At 35.1% G+C, this 27,327-nt stretch overlaps 2 protein-coding genes across 13 annotated transcripts in view; one reads left to right on the top strand and one right to left on the bottom strand.

The window, feature by feature from the left end:
- Positions 1 to 27,327, top strand: part of FAM227B (family with sequence similarity 227 member B) — a 212,654-nt gene that overhangs the window by 76,754 nt on the left and 108,573 nt on the right. The gene's annotated exons all lie outside the window — the stretch shown is intronic.
- FGF7 (fibroblast growth factor 7) overlaps positions 3,743 to 27,327 on the bottom strand; it is a 61,694-nt gene continuing 38,109 nt past the window's right edge. The window contains exons 3-4 of the mRNA XM_086320863.1: positions 6,115 to 6,218; positions 3,743 to 4,865 (exon numbers count right to left, since the gene is read on the bottom strand). Coding sequence (XP_086176989.1) covers positions 4,671 to 4,865; positions 6,115 to 6,218 — 299 coding nt within the window. The 3' untranslated portion in view covers positions 3,743 to 4,670. The remainder of the gene's footprint in view (positions 4,866 to 6,114; positions 6,219 to 27,327) is intronic.

Raw genomic sequence — 27,327 nt, 5'->3', positions numbered from 1 at the left:
CCACTACAATATTGTATAGTAATTAGACTCCAATTAAAATAAATAAATTTAATTTAAAAAAAGAAAGAAAGAAAAAAGAGATTCATTAGTTCTTTGCTTTCTCCCATTAGTGTGGTATCATCTGCATATCTGAGATTGTTGATGTTTCTCCCGCATATCTTGATTCCAGCTTGTAACTCATCCAGCCCAGCATTTCTCATGATGTGCTCAGCCTATAGGTTAAACAAACAGTGTGACAGCAGACAGCCCTGTTGTACTCCTTTCTCAATCTTGAACCAGTCAGTTGTTCCATACACGGTTCTAACTGTTGCTTCTTGACCCACATACAGGTTTCTCAGGAGATAGGTAAGATGGTCTGGTATTCCTGTCTCTCTAAGAGCTTTCCACAGCTTATAATGATCCACATAGTCAAAGGCTTTAGCATAGTCAATGAAACAGAGATAGAAAATTTTCTGAAATTCCCTTGCTTTCTCTGTAATCCCCTTGCTTTCTCTGTAATCCAGAAAATGTTGGCAATTTGATCTCTAGTTCCTTTTCCTTTTCTAAACCCAGCTTGGACATCTGGAATTTCTTGGTTCACATAATGCTGAAACCTAACATGCAAGATTTTAAGCATGACCTTACTAGCATGTGAGATGGATGCAGTTGTGTGATAGGTAGCATCTTCTTTGGTACTACCCTTCTTGGGAATTGGAGAAGGAAATGGCAACCCACTCCAGTATTCTTGCCTGTAAAATCCCATGGATGAAGGACGCTGGTAGTCTATAGTCCATGGGGTCGCAAAGAGTTGGACACAACTGAGCAACTTCATTTTTTCACTTTTTTTCTTGGGAATTGGGATGAGGATTGACCTTTTCCAGTCCTGTGGCCACTGTTGGGTCTTCCAGATTTGCTGACATAATGAATGCAAAACCTTGATGGCATCAACTACTCATACTGGTCCTTAAATGTTTTTAGCGTCACTGTAGTTCATAGTAAACTTTTATAATATATAAAGTTTTGGTTTTCTTTAACCAAGTGTCATCTGTGTGTAAAGTTGAACTGTGTGAAGTATAGGCTCTCTTGTGTCTTATTCATGCCTAGGTATATGGCAGTAGGATAGTAGTGTAAATGAAGCCACATGATAAAACTTATACATCTTTCTGATATATCACTTTTTTCCACTAGTGTGAATTTTATATTAAAGCAGACATAAGTGTATTATGGAATAAAATGCAAAAATCACATGAGTTTTAAGAAAATTTTTCAAGAAATTTTGTGTCTTTGGTGGGATTCCTTTTCATTATTCCTTAGACTCATTCTCTACCTCTACTATTATTGATGTTTCAGTAGGAAATTTGAGAGGCATTGATTTAGGGTATTTGTGGTTACAGAATTGCCTTTAGTACAGCCAGTTCCAGGCTTCCCAGGTGACTCAGTAGTTAAAGAATCTGCCTGCAGTGCAGGAAATGCACGAGATACAGGTTCGATCCCTGGGTTGGAAAGATCCCCTGGAGGAGGGCATGGCAACCCACTCCAGTATTCTTGCCTGGAAAATCTCATGGACAGAAGAACCTAGTGGGCTTAAATGCACAGGGTAGCAAAGAATTGGACACCACTAAAGCGACTGACGCATGCACAGCCAGTTCCGTAGTCCATCTCTATGTTCTTTAAGAACCAGAAGGGGCAAACACTAAGAGATGGAAACCAAGAATTTATATCCAGCATCCTTTCTTTTCTGTCATTAAGTTGAATTTTTGCCGGCTCAAAGCCTGATAATTTATTTTATAGCATTTTTATGTAAAAATATTTTAGTTCACTAACTGCATTGAAAATATATTTTTTATTCTTTTGTTAACTATTCAGTTTTTTCCTTCCTAATTCTTGAAAACCAATGTATTTAACCAGTTTTCTCTTTCAAAGAACATTTAGAAAAGATTGCTCTGTTTATCTGGCTAATTTGCACAATGCTCTCCGTTTGTAAATAAAGAGGTGCATGTAAGAGTTGAATAGGAATCAGAATTGGAAATTTCATTTTTTTACTCCTTTTTATTCAATTCATCACAGTATAGACTAATTATTATATATCAAGTGAATTTCCCAACATGGCACATTTGAATGTAAATGTAAAGGTCATATTTCTATAGGAATACTTTTTTTAAAAGGCTATTAACTAATAATTGTAATCATCTAAGAGCAAGAAGCACATGCTGAGTGAGCTCAACTCTTGTGGCAGCTCTGAACCTAACCTGCTGTGTTATTGGGATCTATTAAAATACAATCTCAATTCCCTGGTCTACAAATGAAATAGTAAGGACTAAGATTCCTTGCAGTTGTAAGACTCTTGAATTCTAAGTATATGTAATTAGTACAGATTTTATTTTCTAAAACTTGCACATTAATAAATAAAGGGGGGAGGATAAAGAATTGTTAAGTGTTTCTAGAAACACTACTGGATCATATTTACTGCTAAATATTGATTAATTCAGTCTTGCTTTATAATTTGTTAATAAGTATAACTCTAGTCAGAGTATTTGATCCTAATATAGCTCATAGCTTATATACATACACACTATTTCTGTTTAAATTTCCATATAACCATGTTTCACCCTAACTTTTAAAAATTAGTTAAAATTAGTTTCATTATGAATTCACTTTGATATTAAACATTCAATGAATTAATATAAAAAATTTATTATGGGTAGAGACACTCTGCTAGGCAGTAAGGAAAACAAATAATGAGAAACATCGATTCTTATCTTGGTATGTTCCCAAGATACCAGGCACAGAAGCTTGATCTAGGAACCTAAGTTATCAAGGCCCTGGAGTCAAATAATAAAGACTATTAGGCATGGCATTTCCCCAGAGTATACCTGAGGACAGGCAATCCTTCATAGCTTCCTACAGCCTCATCATGTAGGTGAGCCACAAGAAAATCAAATGAATCTGTTATTTCTGTTGACCTAGCCTTTTTATGTAACTCTTACCTATAAATGTATTATGAGATATTTGTATGAAATAAAGGGACTTTAATGACAAATAGTTTGAAATCAAAACCACCATTGTTAGCATATCAGCAGTTTAACTTAGATAAATATTGGCCTTCAATTGAACAATAAAGTACTACGAAGATCTTCTAATGGAAGTATTATGAACTAGAAATTTATCTTTCCAATAAGTCCATCATATGTAGCCTGACCTCAAGCCTTGATTACTATTCAGAGTCTCAAATCCCTAACTATAGACTCCACTTCAGACATTGTGTCTTCCCCATTCAATAGGAAAGCAACTTTCAATGCTGGCATATTTTAAATGGCAGAGATTTCTAGAGATTAGAAAAACTACTAACTTAAGTATGCATATTTTAAAAGTATTTTACTTTTCTTCTCAGGAACTTAAACAAAGCTTAACTTTTAAATCCTGTAAGTCCTTTTATCTGCAGTGATTTTACTTATAAGATCCAATTTAGTTGACGAGAATATGTCACAAAACATAGTTCACATTTTTGTATTGTTCCCTGTGAGACGTCTATTGTAAGAAATGCTGCAGGCTGTCATTTTTGTCTGCCATCCAGGATTTGCTGGCCTGACTGCTGTGTACTAGACTTGATGTTGGTCACAAGGGGGAGGGGGACTTGCAGTGGAGCCAGACGGTTTTGTTATTGCTTTAGAATTAAAAGCATATGAAACAGATACAGCTTATTAAGGTTGTTTTTTTTTTTATAAATAACATAAACTTAAATAACAAAACAGTAAAGTTCAAATACAACTTAAAATAGAGTTTAATGCTGTAACCAGAGGAGAAAAGCACGATTATTTGCGGGAAGAACATTATTAAAAGCCATATTCCTGAATATGAATTATACAAAAGAAAGATTATGTTACCTCAAAAAAACATAAAAGATTTTTGGATTTTACTTTTAGGGATTATAAAATGTTATCTTGTGGTGAGTGAGATGAAATACAGTATTATCATCATTATTGCTATTTTATATACAAGATTTTTTAAAACATCCTGTAAGCAATACCCTTTCAACTGGAGCAGCATTACGAATTCTGTTCTTGTTAATTGGTAGGTACGAGCATGTTCTAATTCTATACTTTTATAAAACTACTGCTTTGACTCATTTCCATAATGGAATTTTTGAGAATACTTGTTTCTTTTCTGATTAGAGTGGTTCATAATTTTTCACTAGAACGTATTCAAATACTGCTCAACTTCCATAGTTAGTGTTGGCTTGATTATCTGACAGATCATTCCAGCAGCCTTTAGGTCTGACACATCTTATATAACATCATCTGCATTATTATTATTATAGCAGCCATTTTATAAGCAGATAGGAATATTTAAATAATCATTATCAGATAATCAAATCTAACATACTCTTAAGGGTAAATTAACTTAAGAAAAAAACATTACTATTACTAACATCATGATTGTACAACCAGTTTTACAACTTTTTACAACTTTTAGTTACTAAATCTGATTTTTGTGTATATTTTTTTCAAATCTTTCTTTAATGCAGTCTCTTAAAATAAACATAAATGCGCAAGTCCAGCTTGATCAGTTTTTCAGTAGTTTTCCAGCCTTTCTTGGTTAGTTTAAAAAAGAGAAAAGAAAAGATGAAAAAGAAAACAGTCCACTTAAAGAAATCTCCCTGCTGGAACTGGTTTCTTATATGCCATATATGATTAGGTTATTGCCATAGGAAGAAAGTGGGCTGTTTTTTGTTCTTTCTTCGTTTTTTTCCCTCTTACTGGAACCCCCTTTTGATTTAAGGCAACAAACATTTCTCCTCCACTGTGTGTCCATTTAGCTGATGCATATGTGTTGTAATGGTTTTCCAGAATTAATTCTTTGAAGTTGCAGTCCTCATTGCATTCTTTCTGCAATGAAGAACAACAAACAACATTATCCAAATGATTTTTAGAAGGACTCAAACAAAGAATAAACATAATATTTGGTAAAATTAAAACCTACATGACTTTTTTGACCAAGAATAATGCAGTTTGTTGGATAGCATATTTGAAAAAAGATCAGATTTTTTTACAAAGCTAAAATGCTATACATATAGTTATGCAACATAGTTCCAAACATGTTGCTTTTTGGCAATCAGTTGCTACTATTCTTAAGAGCTATTTTCCTCTAATTAGCAGCTCTCATATTACTATGCCCAAGTCACTCTTTTCCTAACCTTGAGATTTTTATATAATTAGCAGATCCTCTGGCTGAGCACACACACATACTCCTTCCCTCAGCTGAAGTCATATTTTACAACTTTTATTCATTTACTATTATACTACCTGTGATAGTGGTGGAAAATTAAAAAGTTAATTTGCTCATCCATCCAACTTGTCATTCATTCAGTTAAACTTATATTTTTATGTAGTCTATGCCAGGAATACAAAATAAAAGTCAATTATACTGTATCATAGTGGGATAAACTGTTACATATTTTGTATTGTAATAAAGAGGGAACAATGGGAATGCTTATAAGTCAAAGTCTATCATTGTGAGATTGTTGTTGATAAACAAAAGTCTGGATTTTTTTCACCAAGAATTTTCATATCAACAAAGTGCAAACTGCATGGACTTTAACAAAAAGAGCTGACAGATGGAAATTTTATATTTTAAAGATCTAAAGTGCAAATGAAATTTTAGAGCTAGAAGGATCCTTGCATGCATGCATGCTCAGTTGCTGACTCTTTGCAGCACTTTGGACTATGGTCCGCCAGGCTCCTCTGTCCATGAGATTCTCCAGGCAAAAATACTGGAGTGGATTGCCACTTCCTCCTCCAGGGGATCTTCCCAACCCAGGGATCAAACCCACATCTCCCGCATTGCAAGTGGATTCTCTACCACTGAGCCATTGGGGAAGCCCAGAAGGATCCTTAAGGGTCAGTTAATCCAACTTATTTTACAGATGATGAAACAAAGGCCAGAGAGCTTAAACAAATTGTCCAAGGTGACACAGAAAACATTTTTCCTTAATTCCTAAATAGAAAATGTTTTAATGAAATCATTGAATTACATAGTGTGAGAGGAATTAATTTCACTTTTACTTTTCAGAAAGGGAAGATACTTTTGACAAAAGTAAGTTTGAGAAATTAAGTCTAAGCTATCATCTATCAATACCTTTGCATAGAGCTTTCCTTCCTTGTTCATTGCAAGATAATATTCACTTTCCACTCCTTTGATTGCTACAATTCCAACAGCCACTGTCCTGATTTCCATGATGTCTGCAAGGAATCACAGAAAGATATGTCAGTTATTCACTTAGTTTTACAGATTATCCAAGAATGACCATTTGTTCTTATTTGTTTCAACTGGGAGTTAAGATTATTAATGTGATTATTTACTCAGCCTGACACCCCGACCCACTCAGAACATGTAAATACAAACACTTAGTCCTTATTAAATGTGGGAAGTGCAAACTATCAATTTTTTTATTTTGCAGAAAAAGATATTTGGTTTCAAAAAAGTTACATATTTGAAGCTTTTTCTTCTCTACAATTATATTTCCAATTTACTATAATCATTGTTCAGTTGCTAAGTTGCATTTGATCTTGGAAATGTCATGGACTGCAGTATCCCAGGCTTTCGTATCCTTCACTGTCTCTGAGTTTGCTCAAACTCATGTTCATTGAGTCAGTGATGCCATCCAACCATCTCATCCTCTGTCGCCCGCTTCTCCTCCTGCCCCCTCTTTCCCAGTATCACACTCTTTTCCAATGCTTCCACTCTTTGTGTCAGGTGGCCAGAGTATTGGAGCTCCAGCTTCAGCATCAGTCCTGCCAATGAATATCTGGGTTGATTTCCTTTAGGATTGACTGGTTTGATCTTGAGAGTCCAAGGAACTCTCAAGAGTCTTCTCTAGCACCATAATTCAAAAGCATCAATTCTTTGTCACTTAGCCTTCTTCATGGTCACTTACATACATGACTACTGGAAAAACCATAGCTATGTCTATATGTAAAATATATATATATATATATGCTAACATCACTTTGTCAGAAAGTGATGTCTGCTTTTTAATACACTAAGTTTGTCTTAACTTTTCTTCCACGCAGCAAGTGTCTTTTAATTTCATGGATACGGTCACTGTCTGCAGTGATTTTGGAGCCCAAGATAATAAAACTGCCACTGTTTCCATTTTTTCCCCATCTATTTGCATGAAATGTTGGGACCAGATGCCATGATCTTGGTTTTTTGAATGTTGAGTTTCAGCCAGCTTTTTCACTCTCCTCTTTCACCTTCATCAAGAGGTTCTTTAGTTTCTTTTCACTTTCTGTCATTAGGATGGTGTCATCTGCATATCTGAGGCTGTTTGTATTACTCCTGGCAATCTTAATTCCAGCTTGTGAGTCATCTATCCTGGCATTTTGCGTGATGTACTCTGCATATAAGTTAAATAAGCAGGGTGACGATATATAGCCTAGACATATTCCTTTCCCAATTTTGAACCAGTCAGTTGTTCCATGTAATGTTCTAACTTGCTTCTTGACCTGCCTACAGGTTTCTCAGGAGACAGGTAAGGTGGTCTGGTATTCCTATCTCTTTAAATATTTCCCACAGTTTGTTGTGAACCACATAGTCAAAGGCTTTAGTGTAGTCAATGAGACAGAAGTAGATGTTTTTCTGGAATTTCCTTGCTTTATCTATGATCCAGTGGAATTTGGCAATTTAATTTCTGGTTCCTCTGCTTTTCTAAATCCACTATGTACATCTGGAAGTTCTTGGAGAATTTTGACCATTACTTTGCTACCATGTGAAATGAGCACAACTGTATGATTGTTTGAACATTCTTTGGGATTGCCCTTCTTTGTGATTGGAATGCAAACTGACCTTTGTGAGTCCTGTGGCCACTGCTGAGTTTTCCAAATTTGCTGGCATACTGAGTACACTTTAACTGCATCATCTTTTAGGATTTGAAATAGCTCAGCTGGAATTCCATCACTTCCACTAGTTTTGTTTGTAGTAATGCTTCTTAAGGCCCTCTTGACTTCACACTCCAGGATCTGGCTCTAGGTGAATGACCACACCATCATGGTTATCTGAGTCATTAAGACCTTTTTTGTATAGTTCTTCTGTGTATTCTTGCCACCTCTTCTTAATCTCTTCTGCTTCTGTTAGGTCCATACAATTTCTGTCCTTTATCGAGCCCATCTTTGCATGAAATGTTCCCTTGGTATCTCTAATTTTATTGAAATCTCTAGTCTTTCACACTCTATTGTTTTCTCTATTTCTTTGCATTGCTATAATAATAATAACAGTAATACTTAATGTTTACTGAGTTGATACCACATGCAAAGGATTGTTTAAGCACTCTTATATATTAATACATTTACTTATCACCAAGACTATGAGGCAAGTACTCATATTATCCCCAGTTTATAGATCAAGCTCAGGCACAAAGAAGTTAATTAATTTGCCCAGATTCTCTCAGCTGGTAAGTGGCAGAAGTGGAATTTGAACCCCAGTGGTCTGGCTCTTAATCACTATATAATACTGTGAAAGTATATAACTCGTAACATATTTACTTTAGTACTTAAACTTTATAGTAATTATTATTGCTGACATAATATATTCTGAAAGCCAGTTCTGTCCTCAGCTCAATTCAGAGCTGCTCAATTCAAACCCTGCCCTCTTGGAGCACTTTCTCTAGCAGCTAACTGTTCTTCTTATTCAGTTCAGGAAGATCAAAGGGAAGTAATTTATGCAGCAAAATCCAGTTAGTTTAAATTTATATCAATACAATGAAGAATGGGTTCAGCATATTTGTAGTACCTTCAAAATTGGGTAAATATATCTATTTAAGGACATATGAAATAGTTGCTTTCTGAAGATCTTACCACTGTAAAAATGCTGTGAAGAAGTCAGTGTTTACCTTTCCTTTCCTTCAAGTCCCTTTATTTCTGCTATTTCCCTCTTGTTCAATATTACACTTTCTCTTAGATAGAAAGAAGAGTACTGATGCAAAGGCTTAGAGTATCTTTCAGGGCCAGATTTAATTAGGGAATGAAATCTGTCATATTTGCTGGCTTTTCTTTTATAGACCCACTGTCTATAAAATATAACTGTAGAATGATAGAGGTAATGTTAATTACAATATGTAGACACTTTCCCTTCAGGCTCAGTCGTGATAATACATTCATACTGTAAAATCTGGATTTATGTTTGCAAGAAGTTCATGTTTATATATAACATAATAAATGTGTTCCCAAATATGTAAGGCATATTACATGAGTGCATTGAGTTGTTACCATAATGACTGTGGTAATATAATGACAGACTTCAAAAAAAAATCAAAGAGATCAGCTCATACAATAGAACGTGAAAAATGAAACAATATGTCAAGTAAATTGGCCATTTCACCTCATTAGCAATATTTTTGTCAACAGTATTGTCAACAGAAGTATCATTTTATTCATTAGGATGTCTCCCTTACAAACTAGGAAATATGCCCAAAATGGCTTCCCTGGAGGTTTTTTCCCCTGTGGTTTAATCATTCATTAAACCATTTTGCCTATTTGTTATTTAAGCCTGTATTGTACTAAGAATGAGAAATGAGGAACGTAGGTATAAATTTCTACTACATTTTTAAAAACTTCTCCAACATCTCCTCCTAGAATTTTAGGTGTTTCCCTATCAAATATCCATGCTAATTCTTTGTTCATATCATTAGTGGCATTTATGACTTTAGTGTTTGAACATTTCTTGCTTGAAACAATTTTTTAAGAATTTATCTTTTAGAAAAGTTTTAGGTTCACAGCAAAATTGAGGGGAAGGTGCAGAGATTTCAAGCTGGTTTTAGAAAAGGCAGAGGAACCAGAGATCAAATTGCCAACATCCGCTGGATCATCAAAAAAGTAAGAGAGTTCCAGAAAAACATCTATTTCTGCTTTATTGACTATGCCAAAGCCTTTGACTGTGTGGATCACAATAAACTGTGGAAAATTCTGAAAGAGATGGGAATACCAGTCCACCTGACCTGCCTCTTGAGAAATTTGTATGCAGGTCAGGAAGCAACAGTTAGAACTGGACATGGAACAACAAACTGGTTCCAAATAGGAAAAGGAGTACATCAAGACTGTATATTGTCATCCTGCTTATTTAACTTATATATAGAGTACATCATGAGAAATGCTGGGCTGGATGAAACACAAGCTGGAATCAAGATTGCTGGGAGAAATATCAGTAATCTCAGACATGCAGATGACACCACCCTTATGGCAGAAAGTGAAGAAGAACTAAAGAGCCTCTTGACGAAAGTGAAAGAGGAGAGTGAAAAAGTTGGCTTAAAGCTCAACATTCAAAAAACTAAGATGATGGATCCAGTCCCATCACTTCATGGCAAATAGATGTGGAAACAGTGGAAACAATGACAGACTTTGTTTTTCTGGGCTCCAAATTTACTACAGGTGGTGGCTGCAGCCATGAAATTAAAAGACACTTGCTCCCTGGAAAAGTTATGACCAACATAGACAGCATATTCAAAAGCAGAGACATTACTTTGCCAACAGAGGTCCGTCTGGTCAAGGCTATGATTTTTCCAGTAGTCATGTATGGATGTGAGAGTTGGACTATAAAGAAAGCTGAGCGCTGAAGAATTGGTGCTTTTGAACTGTGGTTTTGGATAAGACTCTTGAGAGTCCCTTGGAATTCAAGGAGATCCAACCAGTCCATCCTAAAAAAAAATCAGTCCTGAATATTCATTGGAGGGACTGATATTGAAGCTGAAACTCCAACATTTTGGCCACCTGATGCGAAGAACTGATTCATTTGAAAAACCCCTGATGCTGGGAAAGATTGAAGGCAGGAGGAGAAGGGGACAACAAAGGATGAGATGGTTGGGTGGCATTACCATCTCGATGGACATGAGTTTGAGCAAGCTGTGGGAGTTGGTGATGGACAGGGAAACCTAGTATGCTGCAGTCCATGGGGTTGCAAAGAGTTGGACACGATTGAGTGACTGAACTGAACTGAGTGATAGTTTAGAAACTTGATGTGGTGACTTTAATTGTAATATCATAAAAATATCTGGATTAATAAAATATATATCAAATCAATTATATTTCCTCCTACAGAAAATTAAAATGAATTATAAGCAACAGTATATGCCAGTTGCTAAAAAGAACAGAATAGAAAATAAATTCAATAGTTATTCAGAAGAAAGAGGTATTACATATCCTAGGTGGTCAACAGAGGATTTGAGGAACAGACAGAACTTGAATTACATCTTGAAGAAGATATAAGGTTGACATAGGTAGAATGGAAACATCATGCTAATTGAGAGATAAAAGTTTAAGATAGTAGAGTCTATGATTCATAACTCATTTTTAGAAGATAGAAATTAGAGCTATCTGGAGTAGGAAATGTATCAAAGAAATAGAAAAAGTTAGAAAAAATGTTAGGGTGAGTTTGTTGAAGGCCTTGATTGCCAATCATGTAAGAAACGAGTTGCCAGTCCAGGTTCAATGCATGATACTGGATGCTTGGGGCTAGTGCACTGGGACGACCCAGAGGGATGGTATGGGGAGGGAGGAGGGTGGAGGGTTCAGGATGGGGAACACATGTATACCTGTGGCGGATTCATTTTGATATTTGGCAAAACTAATACAATTATGTAAAGTTTAAAAATAAAATAAAATTTAAAAATAAATAAATAAAATAAAAACTAAAAAAAAAATTTTTTTTAATTTATTTGTTAACAGTGAGGAGTCTTTGAATGTTTGAAATTTGAAAAATGTCAGATTGTGTTTTAGGAAAATTAATTGGATATGCAGAGTAGATAAAAAGAGAAAATTTCTAGAATTGTACAACCCTGGTTTTCTTCTTATGCTAATATTATGAACTGTCCCATAATTGGCCATTATTTTGATTTTTAAATAGGTCAATAAATAGTTTTAAAATGTCTCAGTTTAATTCTGAATACAGGAAGTATCAGTAGTTGTAAACCCATATGAACAAAAGCTCTTTGGGTCCTCAATAGTTTTTAAGAATATAAAGTTGTCTCAAGTCTAAAAAATTTGAAAACATCTTTTCTAAATTAATTAAATTCCTTCTGGTCTTTTTAGTTGCACTTTGTACTTTGTATGTTGTACCCTTGTTATTGTAGATACATAGCATTGGTTATTTTATAAATAACTGTACATACATAGATTTATAAATAAATATCCATAGCACATGTATACAGAAATACTCAATATACTCCAAAATGTCTGGAAAATTTCTTAATGATATTTTAAAACATCAAGTTGCAAATTATAATTAACATGTAAGTAAATAGTAAAGCATGTAAAACATTTAGGCTTGATCAACTTTATTACTAATTTAATGTTAGTATGGTTTTAATTAAAGAGTAAGTCTAAGATATGTGTTTGCACTGCTTTGACTTTTGTACCTTGGTCACAAGTCAAGAACAATAAAGAATTCTGTGGCGGATTCATTTCGATATTTGGCAAAACCAATACAATATTGTAAAGTTTAAAAATAAAATAAAATTTAAAAGTTAAAAAAAATAAATAAATGTGTGTTGTGTATTTGACACACGAAAATCCTATATCATAGTATTATGTTTTTTAAATATCCTGCATGTGACTGCTCAAATTATTATTAAACGTGCATGTGAGCATGCACACACGATATTGTAAATTCAAAGGAATTGCCTTCAAAGAACATTATACTCTTGATTCTGTATCCTCCTGTCTGTCTTGGATGTCTTCAGTCCCTCCCTTCATTGCCTTTTGTTCACAAAAATATGCTTTCCAAATTGTTCTCTCAATAAAGCTGTTTTAAGATATTCATACACCCTACGTACTATTGTTTCTCAAGACCACCCAACATAAATCTAACGTTAAAATGTTTGGAAATTTTCTTAATGATATTTTAAAACATCAAGTTGCAAATTATAATTAACTTATATAAGTAAATAGTAAAGCACGTAAAATATTTAGGCTTGATCAACTTCGTTACTAATTTAATGTTATTATGGCTTTAATTAAAGAGTAAGTCTAAGATATGTGTTAGCACTGCTTTGATTTTTGTACACTGATTTTTTATTTTTGAAAGCATATTTTTATAATCAAATGGCAAAATACGTCCATAATTTTCATTAGATACAGTATAACTATTTAAAACTTTTATATAGATTTTCTTTTGAAATTACTTGGTCTAAAGTAACTCATTTTATTTATCATTTGCTATTTTTGAAAACTCATTTCTGCAAATATTGTACTTTCTAGGGAATTCTTGCAAAGAAAAAAATTATCTGATTGTTTTTGTATGTTATGAAAAAGTATTATTAAATTTAATAAATAAAGAAGTTGGCATAATATATTTTATAAGTTAAATATTTGATAATCTCTAGTTTTTAATTTTCCTGTCAAATTTTACTGTCAGTGTCTAAGTTTCAAAGTTTTAAATACATTATAAGTACTTGATGTTTTCATGTGCACTAAGCTTTGTGCCTATGGGCCAGATGAATAAAATGTTCATGCCTCTAACTCTGAAATCTTTTCAAAAGACTGCCCTGCCCCCTTTTCCCCACTCCAGTACTCTTGCCTGGAAAATCCCATGGACGGAGGAGCCTGATGGGCTGCAGTCCATGGGGTCGCGAAGAGTTGGACATAACTGGGCGACTTCACTTTCACTTTTCACTTTCAGGCATTGGAGAAGGAAATGGCAACCCACTCCAGTGTTCTTGCCTGGAGAATCCCAGGGACGGGGGAGCCTGGTAGGCTGCGGTCTATGGAGTCACACAGAGTCAGACACAACTGAAGCGACTTAGCAGCAGCTCCCTTTTCACTTAACACCAAATTTCTTGAACATATAGACTAAATTTGTTCACTTTTCCTCAATTTAACACTTGCATCCTAACTTTTAATCTGCTTAATGGCTTTATCTCTTCAAGGCCAGCAGTGACCTCATAAGTGCCTAAACCAGGGTAAGTGCCTATTTCCAATAGTCATAAACATTCTCTGAATATTATGGCACTGTCAACATCCCTCATTCTATTCCTAATTCTCACTCTTTCTCTAATCCTGCACTATCCTAATCTATACATTTATTTTAAGATGCTTAATTTTGTGTAGCCATATGTATCAGTCTTTCTTGATAATTTATGATATTGTTTTTTATGCTTAAAAGTATTTTTCCATTCTACTATCTGAAATACATTTATTTCTTGCTTTTGTAATTTAAGTTTAAAATATATCTCTTAAATTCTTTTGGAATTAATTTTGGCACATGGTTTGAGATGGAACTCTAAACTGATATTTTGTTCCTGAAAATAGCTAGCTAACTTTTTCAACATTAGTTATTAAATATTACATTGTTCATTACATTGTAATGAAAGTCATTACATTTTTCAACTGATACAGTGCCTCCCTCTCCTTTACCCTATATTGGCTATCTTGTTTTGTCTATTGTTGTATCTTTCTGTCTATATACTCACATTAATGTATTATAGATTAGCAACTGCTGAAGTGCCTCATTACACTTATCAGATAGCTCTGATCCTAGGTATTACTACATACTCTCAGATATATCCTCTAAAATTCTGCAAGATAATCAATACTTTTTCCATATAACAGCGCTTCAAAGAGATTAAGACATTGGTCATACCAAGGCAAAGCATCTGTAGTTTCTTCAGTCATACATCATACACATGGATTCCAGAATCTCCATTAGTTATATTACTTACCTAAAACCAGTTTTTTATTTTTATTTTTTATTTTTTTAATTTTATTTTATTTTTAAACTTTACATAATTGTATTAGTTTTGCCAAATATCAAAATGAATCCGCCACAGGTATACGTGTGTTCCCCATCCTGAACCCTCCTCCCTCCTCCCTCCCCATACCATCCCTCTGGGTCGTCCCAGTGCACTAGCCCCAAGCATCCAGTATCGTGCATCAAACCTGGACTGGCAACTCGTTTCTTACATGATATTTTACATGTTTCAATGCCATTCTTCCAAATCTTCCCACCCTCTCCCTAACTAGATCAATATAGTTAGCCCAAGACAGAATACTGCTCATTATTTCCCTTAATATAGGCCATAAACTACAGTAATATAATCTGTCTTCCTTAATAATATTTTTAATCATTTCATTATTTTAGAATATTGATATAGTAAAAAGTGTGCCTATCAAAAAGAAATTTTATTTCGGGCTTCCCTTGTGGCTCAGCTGGTAAAGGATCTGCCTGCAATGTGGGAGACCTGGGTTTGATCTCTAGGTTGGGAAGATCCTCTAGAGAAGGGAAAGGCTACCCACTCCAGGATTCTGGCCTAGAGAATTGCATGGACTATCCATTGGGGTCACAAAGAGTCAGACACGACTATATTTTCAAGATTATTTTATAAAGTTTAGTATAATGATTCATATTTTATGTAAATAAGTATCAAATATTCCCTTCTAACACATGATTATTTTATAATATATCTTCAAATTAATTATTTTTAAAGCATTATTTGAGGATAAATAAATTTCAAAATGATCTTAAGTGGTATATGCAGATTGAAAATGTATTAAAATAAATGTAAATTAAAATATAAATCACATAGTGTTAAAACTGAAGAAATACAATTTGCTATTCTAATCTGATTAATAGAATCCTTCTACAATTTCATCTAGTTTTTAAATGATGAGGTAAGAGAAATTGTTGTTCAGTTGCTAAGTTGTGTCCAACCAACTCCTTGTGACCCCATGGACTGTGGTACGCCAATCTGCTCTGTCCTGCACTGTCTCCTGGAGTTTGCTCAGATTCACGTCCATTGAGTCAGTGATGCTGTCTAATCATCTTATCCTCTGCTGCCCCTTTCTCCTTTTGCCTTCAATCTTTGCCAGCATCAATGTCTTTTCCAATGAGTCAGCTCTTTGTATCAGTCTGCCAAAGTACTGGAGCTTCAGCTTCAGCATTAGTCCTTCCAACAAATATTCAGTGTTGATTTCCTTTAGGATTGACTTATTTGATCTCCTTGCTGTCCAAGGGACTCTCAAGAGTCTTCTCTAGCACCACAATTCAAAAGCATCAGTTCTTTGGTGCTCAGCCTTCTTTATGGTCCAACTCTCACATCCATACATGACTACTGGAAAAATCATGGCTTTCACTATATGGACCTTTGTCGGCAAAGTGATGACTCTGCTTTTTAATATGCTGTCTAGGTTTGTCATAGCTTTTCTTCCAAGGAGCAAATGTCTTTTAAACCTGTCACTGTTTATTAAATTCACCAAATTCTTAAAGATAGTTTAGATTTCCAAGCTTCTTTAGTTTTTTTCTTCTTGGCTTCCTTCCTGAATTAGATTTTTTTTAACCCTCTCTAAAAATACTTATCTTCTCTACAAAACTATAGCTAGAAAACAGTCTCAGACTTTTCACTTTTACATCTAGCCAAAAACAAATAAATAAAGTTTGTATTCATATTGAATTATTGGTAACCATCTCAGACACAAAGACAAACACAACAAATACACCCCATGTCACTCCAGATAGTTCCTGATGTTTTTACATCCTGGAATTTCTCCTGGCTAGTTGCTGAGTTCCTGGAAGCATTTATTTCCATTCTTTCTGGATGATTCCCTTCTCAATGCCTATATGCTATATTTACTTTCTAGGAAGTGGAGCATAATACCGGAATGAACCACCTTGTTATCTAACCTAGCATCTTTCACTCAATATAATAGAACACAGTTTCTCAACATACACTTCACAGCAATGGTTCAGATTATTTCTATCTCATTTACTCATCCTTCTTACTCTGCCCATTTCCTCAGGTTCTAGGCCCAATAGATGTTGAGGCCAAGAGAGAAGAATAGGGAATTAGAGAAGTCAAGGATCATTGTAAACCTGGCTAATTTTGAGAATGCGCACATGAGAAAAAGTTAGGGTGGGAATGATAACGTGTTTAAGTTTTGTGAAGTTTGAAGCGATGGCAGTTCTCTGTATCTTGTTCTTGAATTTTGCATAAGCAAATCACTCTGTGATCTAAATTCACAATAAAATTCTGGCTATGCTAGATGTATAAAGTTGACAGAAATGTTTGTTAGTAATAAAAAATAATTTTGCATAGCACCAAAGAATTCTGCGTGATATTGGACTTTTAAAAATATGGCAGTAATGTTAGTGTTTTTTACAGTTTTCATATTTACTCATCATTCCCAGTATTCACAGTGTTAAAGGAAAGTATCTGTCAGTATCACTTGAAGTGGCCTCACATGTACTCCTCTAACCCTTTAATCTGTAGTCTACTGTCACATCCTGGAATGTCGTCATTATCCATACTCTGATCACAATCCCAAGGTCTTCAAAAGATGAATGAGTCAGAAGGTCTCAGTTTGATTACAGTTGTATGCAGGGCTTAAATTTTACTTGTGGGAGTGATACTGAAACGTGTATAATTACTCTTTCTATTCAATACCATCATCTGCTGATAAACCGGGATCAATGGACTCTTTAATCGTGCTGTGGAAATGAGAATTCTTTGGATTGAAGTGGCTAGGTAGTCCTCAGTTCTTTCCTTACAATTATTTTTCATTTTGAATTTGCTAATTATTATGGTAATATATTTTAGCCAATAGCTTCTCAGTCATATTATTGCTGTTATCAACTACTTTTAAAGGCGTAACTTCACCCCAGTGTTCATCGCAGCACTGTTTATAATAGCCAGGACATGGAAGCAACCTAGATGTCCATCAGCAGATGAATGGATAAGAAAGCTGTGGTACATATACACAATGGAGTATTACTCAGCCATTAAAAAGAATACATTTGAATCAGTTCTAATGAGGTGGATGAAACTGGAGCCTATTATACAGAGTGAAGTAAGCCAGAAAGAAAACCACCAATACAATATACTAACGCATATATATGGAATTTAGAAAGATGGTAACAATAACCCTGTGTACAAGACAGCAAAAGAGACACTGATGTATAGAACAGTCTTATGGACTCTGTTGCAGAGGGAGAGGGTGGGAAGATTTGGGAGAAGGGCATTGAAACATGTATAATATCATGTATGAAACGAGTTGCCAGTCCAGGTTCGATGCACGATACTGGATGCTTGGGGCTAGTGCACTGGGACGACCCAGAGGGATAGTATGGGGAGGGAGGAGGGTTCAGGATGGGGAACACATGTATACCTGTGGTGGATTGATTTTGATATTCGGCAAAACTAACACAATTTGTAAAGTTTAAAAATAAAATAAAATTTAAAAAAATAAAATAAAGGTGTAACTTCTTCATGACAAGTTCTTTGTGATTAAGATTAGTTTATTCATTTATGCCAATGTGTGTGTGTGTGCTCAGTCATGTCCAACTCTTTGTGACCTCCTGGACTGTAGCCCACCAGGCTACCTTGTCCATGGAATTTTCCGGGCAAGAATACTGGAGTGGGTTGCCATTATTTAGTCTAGGAAATCTTTCCGACCCAGGGACCAAACCTGCATCTCTTGCATCTCCTGCATTGGCAGGCAGATTCTTTACCACTAGCACCAACTGATGCCAATAGTTGTTATAAATGAGCACCTCAACTAATTTTAGTCCGCTTTTAGCGAAATCAAAGCTTTAAGTTTTTTGAATTTTTAGTGACAGCTAGTAATTTAATCCATAAGTCACTGTTTTGTCTTTGACTATAAAAAGAAAGATGTTTTTACTGTTCTGACTCTAAGAAAGGGAATAAAAATTGTTGTGCTATTAAAAGCCAAATGATTTATTGGTCTGAGATTTAGAATGAAATAAAATAATGCTTATAAATTGTATATAATTTTTTAGAACCAAATATGAAATATTTTGATAATTAAACTAATTTTAATGTTCCTCTCCTTCAAGTAGAAATGGAATTATGTTTAATTTTCAAAGTGTCTCTGAAAGAAGTAGCAGTTTATTTATAGACAGTACTCAGTGAAAAGAATGATATATTTACCTCTAATCAAGGATTAATTATTTAAAGCAAATGTGTCCAAAAGCAGAGTATCATAAATCTTATATAGACCACTGTAAATAAATTGCTTATAAGAAGACAAAAGACTCATATACTACTACTTTAAGTCTGTGTCAGTCTTAAATTAATTTTTAAGATGATTTATGAGTCATTTATTTTCTTATAAACAACTTACATGTGGAACTTATATATGAACCAAGTTTTATCAAGATGTGAAAATTATATAAGATGTATTTGCTTAAGGATTTGTAACTGACAATATTTTGTTTCCAGGTGTCAACCTGAAACATAAGCAGGTGATCTTTAGTAATGTGTACATGCTGTTTAAAATTGACTTCTCAAAAGTTATAGTAAAACAAACACCAAATTATCTTAGATTGAAATAAATTTGTTAAGCAAAGTGACTGCTTAACATGAAGACAGATTTTATTTTCAGGCTAGTGCTGGATTAGGACCATTAGGTTGGTATGCTGTGCACGTGCTGACTTCGCTGCAGAGTGGCAATAGTTCAGTGTTTGAGTTGGGAAAAAAGTAAGTTCATTTTCCCTGTGTTTCTTTATAGGATGTCACTTGGATAGGTGGTACAAAAGACTTTGTGGAGGTGGTGACCTCTAGCAGGTTCCAGATTCTCTTACTTTTCCCAGGAACCCTAGAATTCACTATTGTAAGATAACACAATTGATACATGTGGTTGATAATGCTAATCTTGTCTTTGGATCACATTATCCTAAAAAAGCATGCTCTATAACTGTTAAATAATAGATCTAAGACAGAACCTTGGAATACACTAAAAGAAATTAGAAAACTAATCAAATCAAAGCCAGCAAAAAAGAAACACAAGTACATAAATTATTACCAAAACCCAGAAAGTGTAATTCCCATCAAACCAGCATGAAACTCAAAACAGTTCCACATGATTGCATAATTGTTAGTATCGAATGTAACTGAAATGTTCCGCAACCAGAGAATTGATTCCACACTATCATCATCACTGGGGGGTGGGAGGGTAAATCAATTATGGTTTTTATCACTCCTATATCTATTGTATAATGATGTGGAAAACCACTTAAATAACTTGTTGGGTTAGGTAAAAAGAATCGTGTCCTTCATTCGGAAATTTTTTAAGAAAATAAATGAAACACTAGAAAATCTTTAGAAAGTACATTGGCTTGTGGTACAGTGATGGCAGTGTTTTGTTTTGAAAGAATTTAAGTTACAACAGCTTGTTTCAGCAGGGTTAGAACTATGCCAGGATTAGAAGCAAACTATTCAGTTGTGCAACAAATAGGATGATTCCACTGGCATATTACTGAGTAATGTCATAGGAACACCACTGAACTGTATTACACAGAATTAAATTTCTATACCAATTTATTGACCTTTTCCTTATCATTTACAGTCTCTCTGGAACATAAAGGAGCCAATTTTCCTCTTTGCACCAGGGAAAGCATATTCCCTCAATCAGCCAGAAGGAAATACTTTGCTTGCCCTGTTATCTTTGTAGGTTCTATACTTTTATTCAGAAAGAATTCTTTATGTTTGGCAGATGTAAAATATGTACATCTGCCAAATACAACACTTTACTATGTTCTAAAAATGGCTCCAAAATTATCACAAGTACAGATACCATAATACCAGTAGATGTGAGGTAAATATCAGATTTTTATGTGAAATAGAAAATAATCTCTTCCTACTGCCTAAAAACTCTCTCCCATTTTCTGACTTTTCCTGAAGCCTCAAATACATTCCAAAGGAAGCCAAATTTTTTATTACATAAGACTAGAGAGAAGGCTCAAAATACAAATATACCAGGGAGACATAACGCAGAGACATAAATTCATATGTGTTGTAAGTGTCTATATCTTCTCTGAGAGCAAAATGTGACTGTGCTAATGGAATAAGTATAAGGACACCAAGAATGAAAGAGGAAATGGTCACAAAAGGGAGAAATTATGGACACTTTCTTTCACACTTTGCTTACAACTAGCTCTAGGAGTCAAGTAGGTTTCACGTAATTCACAGAGACACCAGCTTAGAAGATGAACCACATATCCACATTATCCCTCTATTTTGACTTTGTTACGTCCTATGAAGTTTTGCTGGCATGTATATAATGTAATCTTCCCTCTTTAATTTATATTTAAATATTCTGCCACCCAGGCAATAAGACAATTCTAAACACTTGGTTTTTAGATCATACTGGTAATCAGCATTGAAAAATTAAAGCATGATTTAAAGCCATTTTGGTGATTGGTTCTTAATAAGTCTTAGGCACTCATTCTTTGCTAGCAGTCTTAACAAAGACTTTTATTAATACTGAGTAGTTATGTTTTCAACAGAATGAAAATGGAAAGTAAAAGAAATTTTTAAAATATGAATTTACAGAGAAAGATACTGAAACTATAAAAAGGCAGTCCAGCTACCTGAAACTGTACCAGAAATAATCACATTTGCCCTTTTTGTATTACAAAGTTTGTGTCTAGTACTTCTCTTCCATTTCCATTACCATTACTTTAGTCCAGTGCTTCATTATTTGTACCTAAACTAGTTCTTAACCAGACCACTCTTCAGTCTCTCTGACTTTATATTTACCTATTTTTATTCATAAAGGTCAGGTGGTCTGGTATTCCCATCTCTTTCAGAATTTTCCACAGTTTATTGTGATCCACACAGTCAAAGGCTTTGGCATAGTCAATAAAGCAGAAATCAATGTTTTTCTGGAACTCTCTTCCTTTTTCGATGATCCAGCAGATGTTGGCAATTTGATCTCTGGTTCCTCTGCCTTTTCTAAAGCCAGCTTGAACATCTGGAAGTTCACGGTTCACGTATTGCTGAAGCCTGGATTGGAGAATTTGGAGCATTACTTTATTAGCGTGTGAGATGAGTGCAATTGTGTGGTAGTTTGGCATTGCCTTTCTTTGGGACTGGAATGAAAACTGACCTTTTCCAGTCCTGTGGCCACTGCTGAGTTTTCCAAATTTGCTGGCATATTGAATGCAGCACTTTCACAGCATCATCTTTCAGGATTTGAAAGAGCTCAACTGGAATTCCATCACCTCCACTAGTTTTGTTCATAGTGATGCTTTCTAAGGCCCACTTGACTTCACATTCCAGGATGTCTGGCTCTAGATGAGTGATCATACCATTGTGATTATCTTGGTCGTGAAGATCTTTTTTGTACAGTTCTTCTGTGTATTCTTGCCACCTTTTCTTAATATCTTCTGCTTCTGTTAGGTCCATACCATTTCTGTCCTATATCGAGCCCATCTTTGCATGAAATGTTCCCTTGGTATCTCTAATTTGAAGAATTGATGCTTTTGAACTGTGGTGTTGGAGAAGACTCTTGAGAGTCCCTTGGACTGCAAGGATATCCAACCAGTCCATTCTGAAGGAGATCGGCCCTGGGTGTTCTTTGGAAGGAATGATTCTAAAGCTGAAACACCAGTACTTTGGCCACCTCATGTAAAGAGTTGACTCATTGGAAAAGACTGTGATGCTGGGAGGGATTAGGGGCAGAAGAAAGAGGGGACGACAGAGGATGAGATGGCTGGATGGCATCACCGACTCGATGGACATGAGTCTGAGTGAACTCCGGGAGATGGTGATGGACAGGGAGGCCTGGTGTGCTGTGATTCATGGGGTCGCAAAGAGTCAGACACGACTGAGCGACTAAACTGAACTGAACTGATTCATAAAGGACATGTTATAATGGTTATTCTTTTGCTTCCAAACTTTCAGTGGTATACCCTATTAAAAGCAAAACAAAATAAAGCCTCTTTTTCTTGGAATTCAATGCCCTCCAAAATTTGACTCCAGCCTACTTGTACAATTTTCTCCCATTGTTCCTCTACAACTTACATGGGCCTTTGGCTCCAAACTGATTTGCTCATTGTCTTTCTCTCCCATACAAATTGCCAGAAACTTTTCTTGCATCTGCCCACCAGTTCCCGTAATTACATAGAGTCTCTGTTTCAGTATTTTCCAAATATTGCCTCATGGACTGGCTGCATGGAATCACATGACAAACTCTTTAAAAATTTTCAAACGCCCAGTTCCTACTCCTAAGAAAGTCTGATCCAATAGGTTTGAGGGGAGGCTTAGGAATCAGTATTTTAACAGCTTCCATTTAGCAACATATTTCTTTCAAAGCCAAATTAAAATTCAAGTTTCTCCATAATTTTTTACAGTTTTCTAATCTGTCATCATCTATTTTACTTTAAGAATGCATTGCTATACTACAAAAGCAATCACCTCTATTTTATTGTTCCTCATAATTTTAGCCTATTTTTTAAATCTGACTTACAAGCTATTTGAGGAGATTACCTTACAACTTCTACAAATCTCTAGTACTTATTATAAGGCTTTGTACTTGGCAGACTCTCATTAAGTGCTGAAGGACAGAATAATGCATAAACCCCATGTTAACTAGTGTGTCATACTTTAAATCAGCAAATGTAAATTGTTAATACTCCAGGATTCAAAGAATTAATGTGTGTCTTAATCATGCTAAACATTAGAAGAACCTAAGGGTAAAGATTGATTAACCAGAAGTATTTGTTAAATTTTCCTTTAATTTTCATTACATTTTTGGAGATCATCTAATTAGATAAGAAGCACAAAATTCCATGGTTTATTCAAACTATAGTTCATCTCAGATCATATTTTATTATGCCAACTCAATCAGCTCCATGTTTGATTCCAAACATCTCTAGTTTTCTAATCAGTTATAGGTTTCATTTTTAGTTTTGGCTAAACCTCTCTTGAACCTGTTTATATTTTTAGCATGCAGTACTTATATGTGTAACAACTTACATATGTTTCCTGTTTGCTGTGTAGTATAGCACATCTATTTTTCTGCCTTGCTCCTAGAGCATTAAGGCTTTAGGTGCATGCTAGTTCTAATATTTCATAAGTTGACTAACAAGTCTCTATTCTGCTTCTCCATATTTTTATGATTTTATAGACACTGAATATAGTTCATCTTAATAAACATTTATTTATCTAGATCATAGCCCAGATTTTTTAGCATGAATCTTACATCATTCATTCATTCTAATTCTAGGATGCTTCCATTGTACTGTGTAGTCCCTATTCGTGCTAAGCAAAGAGGATAACATCTGTCTTCCAGATGTAAATATACCATGTTGTTTACACAGAACTATTATAATATGTTCTGTTTTGTGTCTTACTTTCTTCCTGATGATGCCCATTACTTTATTGGTCTCTTGACTAAAAGTATATATTAATATCTTTAGGAAGACATCCAGAGTGATTGCTTGATGCTTTTTCATGAGGAAGTTATTGTTCAGAGCCCTTTGTCTTATAAATATAATTTAAATTTTACTGCAAACTCATGAGAAAACTCATCTGCCAGTTTTTGACTTAGGTATATACACATATTATCTCTTCCAGAATCTTATCATCATTAGCTTATTTTACTAATTTAAAGATGGTAGCATAATCTGTAAACTTGGAATTTTCACCACATATTCTTACTGTTAGAAAATGTTGACTAACTGTGATCATTTTAGTGATCCCTGAGGAATCTCACCATTATATATTTTCAAAGTATTCACTCAGACTAATTCTTTATTTTGGGTTTGTACTTTTTCTTTAACCAGTGATTCTCAGAATGATAGGCTAGGTGTTGGGGATGGGGCAGGCATTTTTGAACATCCTTCAGGGAAAAAGATTTCAGAATTACTAGGAGTTTTTAAAACTGCACATATTTCATGAAGATTCTAATATTTCCTCCCCATCCTTGAAAAGTCATGCCCTGCTCAACCCATCCCTTATGGGATTATTGCTGTAATTAGACAATGATACTAATAAAAGTATTCTGTATACAACAGGTATTTGAGGGTGGTCAAAGTTCACAAAGGCAGGTTTTAAAAGTATCTCTTCAATGAAAATGATCAGCTTTATTTTAGGACTGTAGTATAACTTCTTTAAAAAAAAAAACAACTTGGTTTTTGAACCCCATCATATAATTTTGAAGATCAAAAAAAATGATGTCGACCTGCTTATTTCTCAAAGAGCTATATAGTAAATGGCTATGGTTTTCCTCTTACATAAACCGTCTTGCCTTTCCTCAACATCTGTTCTACAAAATCGTGAAAGTTTGTAGCAAGATAGTAGTGATACAGGAAAAATTAGGCAAGAGAGAGAAAGTGACAAAGCATAAAATATAGAGAAAGAGAAAAAGCATAAAATACCGTGGCATTTGGGGCTTGGTTTGCTGTGCTTGTAGCGTATACAAGGTGAACTGCCAAGAGAAAAAACAATAAACATAGCATAACCAAATCATGAAAACCTTATGTGGCTAGTTGAATTTAGGTTTTTATCCTATAGGAGACAGGAGCCACTGAACGGCTTAGGAAGATGTTTCTGTTAATAGCGTAAGAGATGGATTGCTAAGACGCAAGGCCAGTGAAGAGATGACAGCTCTAGTCTAGACAGAAGCTGATGAAGTCCTTCTCCAAGGCAAGGGTGATAGGCATTGGGGTTGGAGATGAGTGTACTTGTTTCCTCAATACATTATACTTGTGTATATTACTAATACTGATTCTCAATCCTACTTTGAGACACAACTTCATGCAACAACCTCAAAGTATTATTGATGCTTAGAGAATTTGATAATGTTATAGCTACCACAGCACAATTCCAATATGCCAAAATTGAATGTATAAATGTCCAAGTTAGGGCCTAGAGAAGACAATTTTATTATTTATTTTGAACGTAATATTAAATTTATAATTTATCAATTATCTTCCAGAATAGTTATGTCCTTTGTACATTCCATAATCTTCACTAGTCTCAGCTACATTCATGTTACATCTCACTTGTTTATCTTTCAAAGTTGTGTTCTAACTTAACTGAAAGCAAACTAAGCTAAGCAGGAGAAGAAAGAGCAGTCATAGACTGAATAAAGCTAAGTTAGCTTTCCTCCCGCTGGTAAGAGTCATTGTAATTTGCCCTCACCTTTCTTCCCCAGGCTTTCTAGTTGTGGGCTGTTGAGAGCAGATCCTGCACAAGGAGTCAGGAGACACGGAGTTAAAACAGAACGATGAGAGAGTTTAAGCTATATTAGCCCACACTAATATAAAAGAGAATCGAGGGACTGGATTAAAGATATTTCTGAAGAAAAGCTGGATCTCTAGCCAGTGTAAGAAAAAGAAGGATTGCAGAACAGCTCCACGTTAAGAAATTTTATTCAAGAATTATCTAAATTTAGTAGATGTATATATGTTAGAAGCTTACTGTTTATCCTGCAAAATACTTTCATTGGAAAGAATTTTGGTTAAAATATTTTAAATAACGGGATCCTTTTTATGCATTCAGATGTGATTAAGGTATAAGAAACGCAATCATCAATTTTTCAAAGTTATATCTATTATGTAAACCAGAGTGCCTATTCAGTTCAGTTCAGTCGCTCAGTTGTGTCCTACTCTGCCACCCCATGAATCGCAGCACGCCAGGCCTCCCTGTCCATCACCAACTCCTGGAGTTGACCCAGACTCACGTCCGTTGAGTCAGTGATGCCATCCTGCCATCTCATCCTCTGTCATCCCCTTGTCCTCCTGCCCCCAATCCCTCCCAGCATCAGAGTCTTTTCCAATGAGTCAACTCTTCGCATGAGGTGGCCAAAGTACTGGAGTTTCAGCTTTAGCATCATTCCTTCCAAAGAAATCCCAGGGCTGATCTCCTTCAGAATGGACTGGTTGGATCTCCTTGCAGTCCAAGGGACTCTCAAGAGTCTTCTCCAACACCACAGTTCAAAAGCATCAATTCTTCGGCGCTCTGCCTTCTTCACAGTCCAACTCTCACATCCATACATGACCACAGGAAAAACCATAGCCTTGACTAGACGAACCATTGTTGGCAAAGTAATGTCTCTGCTTTTGAATATGCTATCTAGGTTGGTCATAACTTTCCTTCCAAGGAGTAAGTGTCTTTTAATTTCATGGCTGCAATCACCATCTGCAGTGATTTTGGAGCCCAAAAAAGTAAAGTCTGACACTGTTTCCACTGTTTCCCCATCTATTTCCCATGAAGTGATGGGACCAGATGCCATGATCTTTGTTTTCTGAATGTTGAGCTTTAAGCCAACTTTTTCACTCTCCACTTTCACTTTCATCAAGAGGCTTTTTAGTTCCTCTTCACTTTCTTCCATAAGGGTGGTGTCATCTGCATATCTGAGGTTATTAATATTTCTCCCGGCAATCTTGATTCCAGCTTGTGCTTCTTCCAGTCCAGCGTTTGTCATGATGTACTCTGCATATAAGTTAAATAAGCAGGGTGACAATATACAGCCTTGATGTACTCCTTTTCCTATTTGGAACCAGTCTGTTGTCCCATGTCCAGTTCTAACTGTTGCTTCCTGATCTGCATACAGATTTCTCAAG

This window comes from Bos grunniens, chromosome 10 (assembly GCF_055505025.1).
Source record: "Bos grunniens cultivar Pamir isolate PY7600 chromosome 10, Bosgru_T2T1.0, whole genome shotgun sequence".
In the NCBI taxonomy this organism is placed as follows: domain Eukaryota; kingdom Metazoa; phylum Chordata; class Mammalia; order Artiodactyla; family Bovidae; genus Bos; species Bos grunniens.
The sequence above is the reverse complement of the archived record's forward strand: the minus strand, read 5'-3'. Positions and strand labels throughout refer to the sequence as shown.